This window comes from Lichenostomus cassidix, chromosome 5 (genome assembly GCF_008360975.1).
Source record: "Lichenostomus cassidix isolate B80296 chromosome 5, HeHo_3.0, whole genome shotgun sequence".
NCBI lineage: Eukaryota > Metazoa > Chordata > Aves > Passeriformes > Meliphagidae > Lichenostomus > Lichenostomus cassidix.
Genome location: NC_139486.1, coordinates 47,034,261 through 47,052,056, shown reverse-complemented (window position 1 = coordinate 47,052,056; position 17,796 = coordinate 47,034,261). Strand labels below are relative to the sequence as shown.

The window sequence follows — 17,796 nt, the reverse complement described above, 5'->3', positions numbered from 1 at the left end:
CCTATTCCTGCAGGAAAACCCCTCCACCTATCAGCCTGGCCAGGTTCCTGACCCTTTCCTAATTCCCATGGTGGAATCCACCACTGCTTGTTTCTCTGCTGCCATCCTCCAAAATCACCTAAAATCCTAGCTTCTGGGGGCTAATTTAGGATACTTTTTCCTCACTGGATCCTGCCTTTCAGGGCCAAAATGTGAAAGGACAGACACTTTTACCGTGAAGCCAATAGCGAGGCCCAGGAGTGAGAAGACAAAGTCCATGTGCTTCTTCAGAAAGTCCTGGATCTCTTGCAGGCAGTCCTGGGAGGAGAGAAACATCCCTTGCAGCACAGCAGCAGCTTGGTGGGGAGCTTTATTACCACAACAGCACTTTCACAGCCCCAGAGAGAAAAGGAGGCAAGAAAGGAGTCAGCATTGCACAGCTGGGCAGTTCTTTTTAATGCTGCGCTGCAGCTTGGGAAGACAAACATGTGCAGTGTACCTTTTCTGTTACTACAACACGCCTATGATTTTCTTGGTGTGATGCCTTTTGGACTGTGGAGGATGCGGGCTTAAGTGTTGTCCCGCAAGAGCTTTTTTTTCACCCACTGAAAAATGGAGAGAAGGAAATGGAAAGATAGAAAAGCAGAGCATACCAGGATGCTAAATGCATTCCCCAAGGTTATTAATGAATAGCCTTAAGCATGCCAATGGCCCACAGAAATCCCAGAGGTGTCAGCCAAGACAGCCATTTCAGAAATGCAAGAGCATGTCCTTGATGAAGGGATTTGCAGAGTGAAGGGAGAGCGCTCAGAGCCAGGAGTGAATGTGGTGCAGCCACCAAACTCTGCGGCTTCCTATGTTACACAAAGCACATCCTCCCACCCACTTCCCCGACTCCCAAGCAAGGGAAACACAGACCACTAAGTGAGAGGAATGGAGTCGCCCATATGGTGCCTAGCTTTGTTCTACTCTCCCTTCCTGCTTTTTGAGCTGAGTTTGACCCTGCCTTGGGATGTGGCATTCCTGGAGGCAGTGCTTTGCAATGCTGCCCTGTGGGCTGACATGTGCCTGTGCATCACGTGTCCTGTTAGCACTTGACATCTTCACCTGACAACAGCGTGTTTGTATCACTGTAGCAGTGTGGCTTTGTTTATCCTAGAAACACAATATATTAATGCTGGTAGCTTTAGCTACTCTGGTGAAAGAAAAATGAACATACAATAGATTTGCTCAGAGAGTATGAAGTTGTAGCTTCAGTGCACAACAGTCTCATACTGTTGGCTTCTCCATCAGCCTCACTGAGATACTTAAAAGAGGAGGAATGAAGCATACTTGAGGAAGCTTCATACTTGCTGGGCATCTTCTTCCTGCTTCATGAATTTCTTATTTTAATACCTATTTCATGCCTTGGGAAAAAAAAGAATTACATCAAATTCCACATTTTCTGTTAGTGGAACACATTTTAAGTGTCAGAAATGAGTATCACATGGAAAAGTCAAACAGTTTTTTTGTGCTCTGATACATGCCTGAGATATCTCACGCTCTTTGCAAGCACAGGAGATGAGCAGGAAGCTGGAGGGAAGTGAGGGCTGCAAACACAACGATTTTGAAAGCTTTCTAGAGCAGGGGAGGAAACTGCATCTGTGGGTCTGAGACCTGCTGATCCACCAGGGCTCCTCCTCCTGATTCACAGAATCCTAGAATGGTTTGGCCTGGAAGGGGCCTTAAAGATCATCCAGTTCCAACCCCCCTGCTGTGGGCAGGGACATCTTCCACTAGACCAGGTTGCTCACAGGTCCATCCTGCCTGGCCTTAAACACTACCAGGGATGGGGAATCCACAAATTCTCTGGGCAACTTGTGCCAGTGCCTCACCACCCTCACAGTAAAAAAAAAAAATATTTCCTAATATTTAATCTAAAACTACTGTCAGTTTCAAGACATTCCCCCTTGTCCTGTCACTACACCCTCTTGCAAAAAGTCTCTCTCAATCTTTCTTGCATATTTCTCCCTTCAGGTACCGGAAGGACACAATTAGGTCATCCCTATGCTGTCCCTTTTTCAGGCTGAACAAAAACAATTCTCTCAGCCTTTCCCCATAGGAGAGATCCTCCATCCCTCTGATCATTTTGGTAGTCTCCTCTGGACTTGCTCCACTGGATTGATATCCTTGTTCTGCTGAGTTACCCCAGAACTGGATGCTCTCCAGTACTGTGTGTTGTTATTGCAACAAAACCCCAACAAAACAAGCCCCAACCCATTTAAACCACAAACAATGAAAAAGTCACAATTCTCATTAACACTTTAGCACAAGCGTGGTTTTGACAGCTAGAATGCAGAGGCACAACCCCACTATGGTGTGGGAGAAATCTTTCCCTTACCTTTCCCTCATTGCGCACCAGGCCGGGTGGGCATGTCTTGTGCTCAGCGTTGGCTGTGTCCCCAAAAGGAGAGTGCTTCCCACAGCACAGGAACTGGAAGAGAGGGAGAAGTTTGCTAGATGCTTGCCAGAGCTCTCCCCTTGCTACCAGCTGCTGCAGCAGGAGGTGCTGACAAGGGGCCCCTGCTGCACCAGGCAGGGCTACCTAACCAGGGTGGAAAGGAGCAAAGCACACAGGAATCAACAGATGCAGCAATGCAGGCTCAGTTAAGAGAAGGTGGATGGATCTGGCCTCAAACTTGCTCATGCTCCTCCAGGACTGCTGCCTGGGACTGGGGCCAAGCCCTCCCTTTGTGGTCATAATAATGCTCACAGTCAGTGGCTGCTCCGGAAAAGCCAGGGATGCACAGACTCATGTTTCCAGTGATTGTTATGGGCTGAAGGGATCCCCAGCAACACCTGCCATGGAACTGGTTTCCTATCACTGTGGTGCACTGGACAGTTTGGAGCTCTGGCAGAAGGAAAAAAATAATAGGAGTAGAAGGACTGTTTCTCCATCAACTAAAATGGCAACTAAAATAACTGGTGAAGCCAGGCATTGTACCTGGTTCTCCCTGTCAAACAGGATCCTGGGAATGCTGCTCCACAACCCTGAGACCAAGCAGTTCCATGCCTGGCCATGGCTCTGGGAACTACCACCACCACATGTTCCAAATGAGGAACATTTGCCCTCTTCTGTGTTTTGAGAAGCACAGATAGAATCATCTTCAGAAAGTACTTGTTATGATGATTTAAGAAAACACTGGGAGTTGCGTGGGAGGTATCTGGAAACAGCCAAGCAGAGCTGACCTTCCCATGCAGCCTCGCTGAGTGCCATGAACTCACTCCCCAAACAAGTCCTGCTGTGTGAGGGAATGGCATCTCCTTTACTCAGCAGGGACTCGGGAGTTTCTCACCATGGGGGACATCCTCACCTACCTCCTGTGGCTTCAGGGGCAAGTGTCCTCCCTGCACTCTGGGTAACCACCCTTGTCCACCTGCTGAGCTACAGAGATGTCCCCTATGCCAACAGCATCCTGGGTGATGGTTTTGGGGGGCTTGATAGCAGTCTCCAGCTCTGTAAGAGGCCACGTAGCCTCCAGAACTCCTCAGCCACAGGCTCAAGGGTAAATAGAAATAACTACACGCAAATACTACTGCTGGACTGTGTGGAATTCCTGCTCCCTCCTCTCTGCTTGACCAGGTGCATATCCACATCCTTGTACCCCAGATAGGGAGCAGAGCACAGGGGTTGCTGAGACAGAAGATAGTATGGCATCTGCAGTGCAGAAGCTCTGCAGATCTTGCACCACAGTGATGGTCAGAGAGGTGACCCTTTCTTCCTGTTGGTAATCTGGTAGGTCAGACTGAGGAAAGGAAGAATAGGAAGAGAGGAGCAGACTCCCCAGCAGGCTTGAGGACTCCATTCTTGAAGGAAAATGGCATTGCACCATTCACAAGGCAGAGCATAGGTGTCAGCCTCAGCTTGCCAAAACCGTCGGGAAGATACCCCAGGACATGGTTTTCTGCTGCAGGTGAAAGACAACTTACTGCTTCATGGATGGCAGTCAGCTCGTGCCTCCTGAAGCTGGAGGTGTTCCTCCTCACCTCCTCGTACACGAAATCATACACGTCCATTATGCTGTCTTCCACCTGCAATGAAAGCAGAGATCTGTAGGTAAAAAACACTGATCATAGTCATCTCTGGAGGGAATTGTGCTCTTCTTGATTTCCACAGAAGCTCCCCCAGGTATAGCAATACAAGCAGCACAGCTGCTAAACGACCCCAGGCAGCAGCAAGAGCTGGTGTGTGACCAGCACACACCATACACCAAGGGGCTCTGGGCTCACAAGCTGACGGCTGGAGCTTTTGGCCAGTTTTGGATTCGGTGTCAGAGAAGAACTCAAGTGCCTGCGACCAGTGTGCCTCTGAGTCCCTCTGCCATCTCCCCATCCTGAAGGGGGTACTGTGAGGACAGGCACACATGATCATGAGATGCTAAAATACAAAGGGGAGTGGACCTCAGAGGGCTGGTGTTATCTGTGTGGCAGAGTCATTTCTCCGAACAGAGTCAAAAAAATAATGGGAGTGATTCAGTGGTGAGTCAGACCCTAAATATTTACCAAATGTGTGAGAACTTGAAGCTTGACAGATCTCAGCCAACTCTCACTCAGTGTCAGAGGAAAAAAAATGTGACAGTTGCCTCCTGTGCCTGGAGTCAAAACCTTATTTCTTCCTTTCATTTTCCCTTGCTCCTTCAGCAGCACCGGTCTGAGTGGGCCTGCAGGCAGTTCTTGTCTCTCAGGAGGAAAAATTGATGGCAGAGACAGGCAGAGCGGGTGGCCACACAGGGAAGTCTCTGGGAACAGAACCATCTCTCAGTGAGGCTTTGCAGCTCAGTCTGAAGGGTCCACCCTTGGAAATTACTCCAAGGAATTAAATCCCAGCACTCTCTGCTCAGGGGTGAAACCAGGATCATTCCAGGTGGTTACACCTATTACTGCATTAATACTCTGCCCTGCCCAGCTATCCAAAATGCAAGCAACAAACTGAGGATGATAACCAGGGAGAGGGGAATGGGTTGACAAAACTACTTGTATCCAGCTTGGCTCTGTGCCTCCAGGAATAGAGATTGAAGGCACACATCAGAAGATTTTCTGTGGCTATGAACCACTCTGTGATGTAAGAGTGTCCAATGACAGACATGGCTCAGATATTCTGGGACAAGAAAAGACTACTACATAGCAAAATGTGTGACACTGAGCTGTCCCACACAGGTGAGGAGGAAAGATGCTTCTTTTGTCCCTTTTGTGTACCAGAGTGCATCAAATGGGGTGGGTGCAGCAGTAAGACCAGATTTCTAGACAACTTCTGCACCAACATTCCCCACAGCAAACCTAAAAACCCAATAAAAAGGAAAACATCCAAGCTTTTCTAACTTCTTGTGGGCCATGAAATAGTTTTCCAGGAGCAGCAGTCAAATAAATGATTCAATAAAAAGAACATCCATTTCCACTGAAGAATTGGATTAAGAATAATGTAAAAAGAATAATCTTTTGAGCTCCTCTTGTGCAGAAAGGAACAACAGAGCAGCAGACTTCTTAACCTAAGAGATTACCACCTTTTGAATATCCTGATCCCTGTGTAAGATGCAGGAATAAAAACTACTTTGTGCTGTGACCACATACATCTGTGTTTTAGTAAGGGAACAGTGCTGCATGTGCAAATTTTGTCTTTTCATATTTACCATTAGGGTCAGAATGCTGAGCTTTTCTCCAAAAGGCCTAAATTCAAATGACTTTAAAAAAAAAAATTAAAAAGCTTTCAAGCAAGTTGTTAAGGTCAAACAAGGGCTCAAGAGGGTAAAAGCAATCCAGAAGTTTAACTACTTCTAGTGGTCTCTTGAACTCTGGGCCAGGAAATTTTGGGACAAGTAGCTGTTTGAAGGATAAGAGTGGACAGGAAAGAACTGAAGGAACAAGATGCCAATAGCAAAACTATGGTTGAAAATTATTCCAGCTGTTGGAAACAATAATGGAAGAAATCATAAGCAGCCTCCGTTTCCCAACCAGCTCAACTACACTGATGGAGATGATGATGGTAATCTCCAGGTACATAATGACTGCTAAAGATTTCAACTGCACCATTTCTGAGCTTGCTTGTGAACTGACTTCTTAGTTACCTACTGTTTTTTTAATTTTCATTTTGTCAAGCAGCCTCCACGCGCTGAAAACACAAGGGATTAAATGCAAAATGTTTAATAGCAATAATTTCCTTTTAGAATGTTAGTCTGGGCAAGCCTAAGAGTACAATTTGCTGATTAGTCATTCTCAGCATTTCTGTCTAGCAATTATATCTAGCATTTATATCCAGACATTATCTGAATAGGCTATTCAGATCCTAGCAAGGGAATATAAAACTCTAAATCCACTTTTTAAAGAGTGAATTGCTTGTAGTTCCGCCATATCATCTTTCTGATTTTTGCTAGGATCATTTGGTTTTGGAGGGAAAATCTGCTGTTTTCATACAACACAGTGGTCTGTTTTCAAAGACTACTGCAGACAGCTTTCTCATTTAAATATTTCAGAGGTAGATAAATAGTAAAAAATCTCAGTATTTTTTAGTGGCTGTTTCCTTCTGTGCACAAGACTGTGCCACAGAGCATACAAGAGGACTGGTTTAATAAGAGAAGACATAGGAGAGCAAAACATCACACTTTGCTGCCTGGGATGGGGTAATGTTTATACTCAGAGCTGCAGCCAAGCTCTGAAGGACCAGGCATGCACGGCAGCATCTATCCAGACCAAAGTGTTGTGCTTGCTCGTGCATGCCTGATGATATAAAAATTAAAACTTAAAAGCATTAGACAGTCACCATGTGGTTTAATGACTTATTTGCAGCATTGCTTCATCCATCAGAAGTTTATCTCCATATTTTCCTTTGGTCCATCTCCTAACACAGTGAAGATCTAGACTGCAGCACTGCTTTGTACTCAATTGCCATCATCAACAGTTTTCCATCCCCTGATAGGCAACTGCAAGTCCATTGCCTCAAGACAATTTTCTTTTTCTGCATCTTACACCAAGTGTTGGAGAAAAAAAATATTAAAAACAATCAGAGTGCTTTCTCTCATGGTTAAGCAACAGGATGCCTTTTGAGTTTGAGTGCTTACACTGATACTGTTAATAATGTGCTTTAAGATAAAGAGATGTGACCCATCACTTAAACAGTACTTTGCATGCAAAGGACCAATACAGCTGGAGAAGAGAAAGTCCATCTGCTTTTTGAAAGGTCTTACACTCCTCCCACACATAAGCATCATTATGGTCAAGTGGATTTTCCTGTTCCTGGTGACATGCTGTGATCTACTGCTGGAGGAGTTCTGCTGGACAAAGCTCTCCCTTGGAAGGAGATTGTGCCTGCAGTACTTGTCAGTAAGAAACACCAAGAGCTGAAGATAAAGCATCAGCTGGGCTTTGGTTAAGAAAAATCTCCAGCTTGAGTACTATGGAGGTAAGGCCTTACAGTAATTCTTTTCTTGGAAGAAGCTGGGTGAAATGTTCCAGCTCTAAATCAGGTAAATAATTGCTGCCTCCCACTTCTGTCTGCATTCCTTAATGAAATATTCATTTAGGAATGATATCGATGGGTTGCTGGATACAACAAATGGAAAATCACCATTGAAATTGATGCAGTTGACTCCAACTGACTCAGTAAGTACCATTTTTCACCTAAAGTAAAAGAAAAATGGAATTTTGAGATTGTTTATCATCTTCTGAATCCTTTATCCCCCAAGAAGCAGAATGTATGACCGCAGAAAAACATGTACTCCAAGCCATTAGAGCTCTTGCCCTTGGCTATTAAAACTAAAGCAAATTTCAGCCTTACCTCCTTCAAGAGGAAAACTGACATTTTTGACTTAGATTATTTATCAGGGTAATTTTTACCTGTGACTGGTTTTGGAACAGAAAGATGAGACAAGGTCTGCCTTTGGTTCCCAATCCCTTTGCAAGCCAAGGGTGCCAAATAATCCCAATCCTGCTGCAGTGAATACCTGTGCCTAGGCAACCTGAGAGTGTCACTTAGGTGGAAATTAATGTAGACTTGTACCAGGAACAATGGTGTGAGTCTTAGTGAACTGTCTTTGCAACTGCTGTTGGGCAAAAATCCCCCTGCAAAGCTCAAGCTCAAGCTCAAGCTCAAGGAGAATATAGTGAAAGGAGGTGTCAGGATTGTCTCAAAGACAAATGCACCTTCCTCCTTTCTGATAAAGAGGAACATTCTTGACATGGCAGAGGAGGAAGACCAGCATGGGAAGCAGGAAGAGGCTTGGCTCTTTGTGGCGCTTTGTGCCTTTGACAACCAAGCCAAGCACATGCAGTGCAGCCTCAGAAGAAACTGCAACCTCTGCACTTCATGTTCTTTCGGCGTCACCGAGAAGGATGCACTCACCATCACTCGGAAATGTCACTTCAGAAGAAGCTACCGCAGACTCACCCACTCAGCTATGAACTGCAAGTTAGTCAGTTAAGATGTGAAACTGCAATAAAGTGGTTAACTCACTAAAAAATCTTCCTTGCTCCAGCAAGAAAAACACTTCTGCATTTTGCTGTGTCTGTCTTCCCTTTCCTCCCCCATGTGCAGAAACGCACGCATTCACAGCGTGTCAGAAACAGGGGTGGGGGCAGATGCAACTGCTTGGGTTTGGGCAAAGCAATGATGCAACTGCAATGAAACAGAGGAGAGAAAGCCACTCTGGGAGCTTTAGCCAGGTTTCAGAGCAACTCCCATCACATGGATCAAGCACATGGTAAGATGAGCTTCCCCCATCCAAGCCCTCTCTGACACAGTCATTACAGCTTGCTGAAGGTTGATATTCCCTTCATTGCACAGCAACTCCCCTCCTTTCGAGCCTTTCTCCAGCCAGTCATGCCCAGATGCAGAAATCCAGCCAGTGCTGTAAACCAGAGTAGCCTTTGAGACCCCCAGTGGAAAATGGCACAAGATAAGAAGGTGCTGCTCCCCCTCCAACTGACAGTGGTCACTGGAGACCAGTGATGCAAGAAGATCCAGACGAGGCTTTTAGCCAAATTGTTTTCACTTTTTTCCCCCAAAATCTGTATATAGAAACAGATTTTGTATCTATCCATACATACATACATAAAGAAACCCCACAAACCAAACCATGTGGGCTTCCCCCTACATTCTGGTATTGCCAAGGAACCAGGCAAACCCTGACCATCCTTTGGAACATGACTGAGGAAATACACAGGAGACAGACCAAAAATCACTGTGGAACAAAAAACTCAGGAAAAATGAAAACTCTTTCTCTCCAGCCTCAGCGCTTCCATCCAGTCCTTGCACAAAGCACTTAATACCTGAAAAAGAGGTGAGCTGTTACACTGCTCACCTGCACCTCATTTCGTATCTCCACATCCCCAAAAGAGCAGCAGATTCTAGCTGTGTGGGTGCTATACGTCTGTCTTGGCCAGTGGGCAGGGGGACATCAGAGCCTCATGCTCAGCCAAACCATAAAACCCAGAGGCCACCTCTGTGCTGCTTGGATGCAGCATTGCTCTGTGTCTGTGACAGAGCACCAGAGACTTTATACGAAGTGTAGAAAACCTAGGCAGGCAGTTAATCAATACCAACAAGGATTTTTTTTCCCTAAATCCTCCAGATCTGTGGCTGCACACCTTGTGAGTGTCACCAGCCTCAGTGTACCAAGGTCCTCTTGGTGTTTTTTTGGATTAGCCTATTTATGTTTGATCTTTCTTTCTTTCTTTCTTCCCCCTTTATTTGGTTTTTTTGGGGGTTTTTGTTTTTTTTTGTTTTTTTTTTTTTTGTCTTTGTTTTCAAACAAACTATAAATTTTCAGCCCATTTTATAACAGAACTGCAAAGCCAACAGGCTGCCAAGGGCTCAAACTGACCCTTTGTGCTCCTGTCTTTCAAAACACAGAACACAGCAATTTATGATCCCTCAAAAAAATTGTGGTCAAATTATCTCAGCCATCCCTCTGCTCTCACCTGTAGCTCTTGAAACCAGTGCCAGGCAAGACTGCTTCTCAACAGAAAGCACTGAACAACAGTGAAAACAGTTTTAGCTTAAAAGCTGTGGTATCAGCAACAGAGCCAGCCCCAGAGCAGCCCTGTCTCCTCTGAGTGGGTGGTGGCTGTCCTGCTGTGGTGAGCATCCTACAGGTGCATGAAGGTTGGATGGAAACCATCCAAGTGGCCTCAGGTGCCATGGCAGATGCTGCTGGAGATGGGAGCTCCTGCTCAGGCTCTGCCACAGAAAGAGGCAGAAACAGGGCTGCATGGGTTCAGTGCTGGGGCAGCCATAAATTATAGAAGCTGTGAATGCAAATGCCTGTGTGGAGGCTCAGACAAAGGAGTGCAGTGTCTTGCTGGGGGGAGTGGGCCGTTGCTGGGTGGTGAGAACATAAACACTGGGAAAGAGGCACAATATTTAAAAACGCTAAGGAAGAGGGAGGGGTTTCCCCCCTTTTTTGTTTTTCCCATGGAGTTCAGCGACTGGGAAAAGCTTGGTGCTTTTAAAGTGATTGCGCCTGCTAGATTAACAGCAAGAGCAAAGAGCACATCAGATTGTTCACAGCATTTTCACAGCAATGTCAGGGATTTTTGTAAATGCTCTTGGAAGACCCCTGTGAGGGACTACAATCCTGATCCACACCCACTGAATCAAAGCCCAAAAGGAAACTCCCTGTATGCTTCGGGTCTGTTTTCAGAAAGCACCTGAGCACACCTTCAGCTTGTGTTTGCGTCTCATTAAAATCTCTACAACTTCAGCCTGCATTATAGCATTGCCCACAGATGAGACTGACCAGACCCTGCAACACTCTGTCCCAACACACACCAGAGGCAGTGATGGCAGACACAAACACACCCTAGAAAATCAACAGAGGAAGGATCTCTACAGTCCCAGTCAAGAAATTAACTTAAATTAATGACCAAGTGCTGCGTCATTCCTTGCATACCTGCAGAAACAAGACGCATGTGCTGGTTTTATGGATGCTAAGACAAGATTTCCCTCCTGGAGACCCAGGCAATGCTGCCTCTGGCTTTGCAAAGGTGCTGGTTGGGAGAGAGATGCAGAGAGAGACCAGTTCTGATTCCATATGCAGGGAAGGGAAGAGGGAAGCTGCCCTGTTCAAGAACAAGATCCAGGTGTGGCAATGTTGTTACTTAACTGCTGCAACTCTTAATTGCATCTGTGTATCCCACGCCCTGATAGAAAATCACTATCTCAGAAGGTACCATCTTGCTTGCTAAAAAAGCACAGAGGACTCCATTTCCGATTCCCAGTGTCAGGAGGGGAGAGCAGACAGGTTCCTCTGGAGGAGGCAGAGCAAAGCTGCAGGAGAATTGGGGTATACACAGATAGCTTGTGTTACCCATCCATAAAAATATAAATCCTCACATTATTCTCCAAGGAAAGCACAGAGAGGCTCATGTTCTTCCACTCAGGCAGAGGCAAAAGTAACAGGTGAAACTCATTTGACATAACCCAAAACCAGAGAAACCACTTGGTAATTAAGACATCATCATATCATTACAGCCAGTGCACATCCAAGCACTCCCTTCATTGAGAGGACACGGGGTTCTCCGACTGAGAAAGATGGAGGAGCAGCCATATTAGGGCCTTCCTGCGATGGCCTTGGGAGGCTCTTTCCAGCACCAGTGTGCCTGCAGCTCCAGGCTCTTTAGATCTCGCAACCCTAAGCCTAGCCGGAACCCTAACCCTAGCGCTAGTTAATTACCCGAGCCGAATACCTGGCTTCTCCGGCTGAGAAAGATGGAGGAGCAGCCATATTAGGGTCTTCTTGCAATGGCCTTGGGAGGGGAATAAGGACTTTATGGAAATTTTGACAACCATTTGCACCAATTTGAATTTTATGTGTTGGTAAATTGTAATTTAATGTGTTTTACACTTTCACCTGTGTACAAATCTCTGTAATTAAAACGATTTTTCTGTTGCAAAACTCCTTTTATGTTGCATCAATTTTAGTATCACTGACCCACCCTGCTATCCTGACTGGCTTATGGGGCCAGTGCCACAGGGCTGCTGCTAGGACTGGCTCAGCTGCTGCAGAGACAGGGAAGAGCAGAAGGTGATGCGGAATAGAAACTCCTTTGGCCTCTTTCAGAGCAGGGCCCAGAACATAACCCCAAACCTGAGGTTCAACGAGGCAAAGTGCTGGGTCCTGCACTTTGATCAGGTGAGGTCAATGACCTCATACAGTGCTACAGGCTTGGGTAACAGTGCCTGGAAAGGGGCCCATGGGAAAAGGACCTGGGGATGCTGGGTAAGAGCTGACAGTGAGCCAGCAGTGCCCAGGTAACCAAGAAGGCTAAGGGCATCCTGGCTAATATCAAAACCAGTGTGGCCAGCAGGACCAGGGAAGTGACTGTCCCACTGTACTGGGCACTGGTGAAGCCACACCTCAAGTCCTGTGTCTAGTTCTGGGCCCATCACTACAAGAAAGACATTGAAGCACTGGAGTGAGTCCAGAGAAGGACAACAGAGCTGGGGAAGAATCTGGAGAGCAAATCCAGTGAAGAGTAGCTGGGGGTGTTTAGCCTGGAGAAAAGGAGGCTCATGGGAGACCTTATTGCTCTCTGCAACTCCCTGAAAGGAGGTTGTAGCAAGGTAGAGGTTAGTCTCATCTCTTAGGCAACAAGTGACAGGACAAGAGACTCAAGCTGTTCCAGGTTCAGGCTGGACATCAGGAAGAATATTTTCACTGAAGGGGTGGTCAGGCATTGGAATGGGCTGCCCAAGGCGGTGGTGGAGTCACTGTCCCTGAAGGTGTTCAAGAAATGACTGGATGTGGCACTTAGTGCTCTGGTCCAGTTGATAAGGCCTAGTTGATCAGCCAAAGGCTGGACTTGATGAACTTGAAGGTCTTTTCTAACCTAAATGATTCTATGATTCAATTTTTGTGTTGGCCAGTAAGAGTACCAAATCTTCTATATGGCAGCTGCAAGTATAGGTTTGCTCCAGCCTCTGCAGACAGGTTTGTAAAGTAGCAGTTAATGGGTGAAGAGAAGGCAAGCTGGGGAGGAGGAGGAGGAAGCAGCAGCCCTCCCCACCAGCTGTGCCAGATGTCTCTCCTACATCCCCCTCTGCCTCTCTGCCTCTCTGCCTCTCTGCTCTTTTCAGCCGTGCTGTGAATGACAAAGAGACCTCACTCAAACAGACAGTGGTTTGTGGGAAAGGAACTGCCATCAAAATAACTTTGGAAAACAAGACTCAGCTCTTTGCCTTCAGGAACCCGGACTTCCTAATGTGGCTGAAAACCATCCGAAAACCTCATTATTTCTGTGGTTACCACAGCAGTTCCAGCAAAGATGTTTGCGCAGAGGTCATCCCATCCCGTCTGCCCTCCCATGCACTTCAGTCTCTAGTTCGCTTTGATTGCGCCACTGTCCTTCCTCAGACAGGTTTGCAACACTTCCCTATCAGATCTCCCACTGAGAGGAGGAACAATTGTGATGCAACCTTTTAGGATAAAGCACGACAAATGTCAGGTTCATGACTGCTGTATGTCTGGCATATATCATTTTAAGAATACAGACTGTGGTGACATTGAGTCCATCAGGAATGCGGGTAACTTGAAATTAAAACATTCGGCATCTGACTGAAAGAATTCATCCAGAAGCTACAAAACGTCATGAAAGCAGAAGAGAATGGGAAACAAGAAGATTCATTTTGCCTACAGTGCCCAGGTCTGAGAAGATCAAATATTTACAATTAACTCTTCCTTTCTTCCTGCCCAGCTCTGAAAGAGCCACACAGACAAAAAGGGCATCTCATTTTCATCATGTTCAAACAACATTTCTATCTATTGTCTCTTGATAATAACCATCAAAACAATTTTTCAACTGAGTATTGGACTTTACTGTTTCAGATGATTTTCTGCAAGAGGGGTGTGCTTTATGAAGAAAATGTAGAATTTTTTTTTAATAATTTTTTACCAACAGGAGTAAACCACTGAAGCATCTGCCATGGATTAGTGCAGGGGAGACCTCCCATCCCCAGCTTGCAAAGGGAGGGCAGGACTCTGTTTTCAGTGCTGCCAGTGTTTGGCACCTTGCCAGTAGGGAGGGAGAGGACAGGAACTACTGACACCAGCTCCCAGCTGGCATTTCCAAAATGAACAGGCTAATTTCTCTCTGGCATTCCACTGGAAAGTCCATTATTTTTCATGGGAAAAACTGAAATTTTGATTTTAGCCCTCAATGTGGGAGCAGTACCCCCTTGGTGCTCAAAGTGGTTCAGGCAAATGTAATGGCCATATTCATCCATATTCAGTTTTACATCCCCCAATTCTGTTCTTTTCTTGATAGCTGTGTAATCCTATCAGGCTTACAAGACACCCACCCACTTGGCTGGGTTTGATTTCCCCCCCTGCCATATTACTACAATTAACTGATTTTGAGAGGCCTGACATGCAGTAGGCAGCAGAGGACACCTGCTTGAATTTGGTTCTTTATTTTGAGAAAGTCAAGCAAACAAACAACTCTATAAAGAGACTTCAGAAGTCTCCCCCTCCCCATTTAATTTTCTACATCACTGTGCTCCTGTCCTGGAGGGGCAGACACATCTGCATTTCTCTCTGTCACTTGCATTTCTCTCTCACATCTGCATTTCTCTCTCTAGTGACAGAGGTTACTTTTCAATCAAAACTAAATTTCCATATGCTCTGTAAGTGACACTTCTAATTAAATCTTCCTCATTTATATTCCCTGCTTCTCTTTGCATTTTAGGAAACAGAGAAACACAAGATGGTCTCTAATGGTATTTTCTTTCTGTTGTCAGAAACACCGCTGATTTTCGTTACTCAGAAAGTAAACCTTTTACAAAACCACCTCATTTTGTCTAGTGGAAGTTGTTTTGCTTACAGAAACCCAACCAATTACTAAAGCTAACCATAACCATGGGTGCATTTTGGGCAGGGCACTCAAAGCAAAAAAAAACCAACCAAAAAATATGACAACAATTTGAAGTAAAAACAGATGTAGTGATTAAGAGACATTACAGTAATAAGTAATTATCCTTTAAATATTTTCAGCAAAATAGTTTTTGCATGGTACATCCCTGTATTACGTAACCCAACATACAACCTTCTTCTGGCGGTCTTTTTATGCCCTACACCATGTATGTGGATTAAAAGTAGAACGAAATAGTCTGTTTGGAAAACATAATTTCACAATGCCAACCAGACACCGTTTCTGGTGCCATTTCTCCTTTACTCACATGGCCTTTGCTTCAATCTGCAATTTAACACCTGCAGAAGAAGGAGGAAAATGTGCTCCCTTCTGTGTTGGTCATGAAAACAAAATTATTTCCATATTGAATTGCCAGTGTGAATGTAATAATTTTTGATAGTTTTGCCTGAAACTAAAATTCTTCAAATGAAGAAAAGAAATACAGAGGCTGTGGAAAGACATTTTTTCATGTCTCAGCTCTGATTGAATCAATTTCAGCCAGTTAAATGTACACTTAAAAAGGCTGCTGTGCCAGAGCAGTGGGACAAATTCGCAGAGGCAAAATCTAGGGAGAACATTAAAGGCAAAGGCAGCAGCAGGTGCCACCTGCAGACACCTGAGCCACAAGCTGTTGGCATCTAAAAAAGCATCACTTTGCACTTGTTGGGTTTTTATGTGACTACCTTGGCCAACAGCAGGTAGTTGGCCAGCTCCTACCTTGGCCAACAACTTTAGTCTGGTCCAGTGTAGCCACGTGCACATTTCACAGGATTTTCAACTACTGTGGGCACTGGCCAGCTCTGGGAAAACTTTCTAGAGAGGTAGGACCATATCCTTATCCCTCACCTTAACCTTGACTTCTGCATTTAGAAGGACTGGGTTTTAATTTATGCACAGGACACTGAACCATTAGCAGACAGGGCTCCATGTCCCTGGGAAAAGCAATTGCCACACTCCTAGTGTGGATTGAGCCTCTGGGCTTTTGATGGATTTGTGCTCCTCCATCACAGATGGAAATCTGGGCCAGACTTCTGGTCTTTGATCACTCCCAATATCTGTAACCCTAAAAAGATGAGCTGGCAGCATCAACCCACTGAGCTGGTGTTTCATGTCACTTACACCCTCATTGCTGTCCAGAACACAGCAGGTTATGGCATGTGCCCAGGGCTGGGGAAGAGCAAAATGGAGACAGGGAGTGAGCCACTGCATGAAAAAACTATCAGAGTCCCAAGAACTTGTCTGAATTATTTAGGTACTTGCCTAAAATACCAGTGTTCTACTTTCAAAAGAAAGATGTCATGGGTTTTTTTTATGCTCCCGAGTCTCTTAAATTTTCTAATTTTTGAGAGCAGGGATGCAAAAAGGGAAACTTCCCCAGCACCTTTCATCTCCCACACCACCCATCTGCCACAGCACCAGCAAGCTCTGGGTTAATAATTCAAAACCCAACTTTCTTCCAAATTCAACCTCCTACAATCTTCTCTTTCTGGTCCAGCATCATAGTGACCCAAACCACCATTTTTCACTCTTGTATTTTTCCTGTACCACTGCTGCATGTTAATAAACACATCTCCTGGGTGTTTCTCCTGGCTGCTGCCACAGAAAACCTCAAAAACCTGCCATGGGCTTCAAATAGAGGCTCTCAATTGACACTAGGAGGAATTAGAACCAGCTGGAAATGACTTTTCAAAAGTCAAGCATCTCATTTAAAACAAAACAAAGCAAACATCCCCTGCAAGAAAAAAAAAATTCCAAAGCTAATGAGACTTGCATTTTGTTTTGCCTTCAGCACAAAGCATTTGCCCTGCATGAGGGTTTTCATGGCTTCTCCCTTCAGATGATCCCATTGAAGAGGCAGCTGATGAAGGTGACCTTGTTCTTCCAAAGGACAGATGCAACAGAGCATGGATCTGATAGACCTCGATACGGATGGCTTAATTAACACCAGATGTCCCTTTTATGGGAGAAATAGTTGCTACGAAAAAAATCTCTGACGAGATGCTGGTGGTATTTCCTAGCAGCCAACACTTACCTCCGTGCTGTGTGTGTATCTCCAGCAGGCAGCTGGGATCAATCCACAAAAGGCCAGAGCAAAACAGAAAAATCCCTGAGGATAAAAAGGAAAAATACCAACAGTTACAGCATGGGAAGAAAAAGATCCATTTGCAAACACCATCAGAACATTTTTAATATGCTTGTTTGAGCAAGCTTCATTAAAGTTTAAACATAACCTTCTTTTAATATCCTTCATAATGTTGGTTACTTAAAAGAAATTAGATAGACAATAATGTGGTTCTCAATCAAGAGTCCTCTAATTACACAGTGGCCAATTGAAGAGTTTGACCAGAAAAACAGGCAGCTTCCTGCAGAGCAGAGAGTCTATTCTGTCCAAATTCCTCTTGGACAAAAAAAGGGGGGTACAAAACCATTATATTTACAGTATGCTTCCCTTCTGCTGCAGGACTGTGCTCCAGAACAGCATCTCTTTACTCATGGGATTCAATCCCCTGCATTTAAAACTTGGTTATTGGCTTCAAAGAGGTGAAAATCCACACAAATAGTCTGTAAAGAAGCAAATAACTGGGATAGAGAGCAACATGCCCTGGAAGAGGAGCTGGACTTACTCTGTGAGCAAGGTGGCAGCTGCACGGCCAAGCTGCCTTTCTTAGATCAGCATCATCCTAGCTAGACAACAGGAAGACGGAAATACAATCAAGGCCAGCAACTGACCCTGAAGTGTCTAAACAATAACAGCAATGATGCAGGAGGTGGCTTGACTTTTGTCTCCTTCCCTAGGCCTGCAGAGCTGGAAGTTACATGCTTTGTTTTTTATATGAACAAATCTGGACCAAAAGACCCACATACCCTGATATAAAAAGCACT

The 17,796-nt window shown here is 45.2% G+C and overlaps 1 protein-coding gene across 4 annotated transcripts in view; it reads right to left on the bottom strand.

Moving 5' to 3' along the window:
- The window catches only part of TSPAN32 (tetraspanin 32), a 39,456-nt gene that overhangs the window by 12,028 nt on the left and 9,632 nt on the right, over nucleotides 1-17,796 (bottom strand). For 3 of the 4 annotated variants that reach the window (XM_085062881.1, XM_085062883.1, XM_085062882.1), the window contains exons 4-7: nucleotides 16,946-17,020; nucleotides 3,949-4,050; nucleotides 2,360-2,452; nucleotides 214-297 (exon numbers count right to left, since the gene is read on the bottom strand). In XM_085062881.1, coding sequence (XP_084919007.1) covers nucleotides 214-297; nucleotides 2,360-2,452; nucleotides 3,949-4,050; nucleotides 16,946-17,020 — 354 coding nt within the window. The remainder of the gene's footprint in view (nucleotides 1-213; nucleotides 298-2,359; nucleotides 2,453-3,948; nucleotides 4,051-16,945; nucleotides 17,021-17,796) is intronic. The other variant, XM_085062884.1, reaches the window with a different exon arrangement.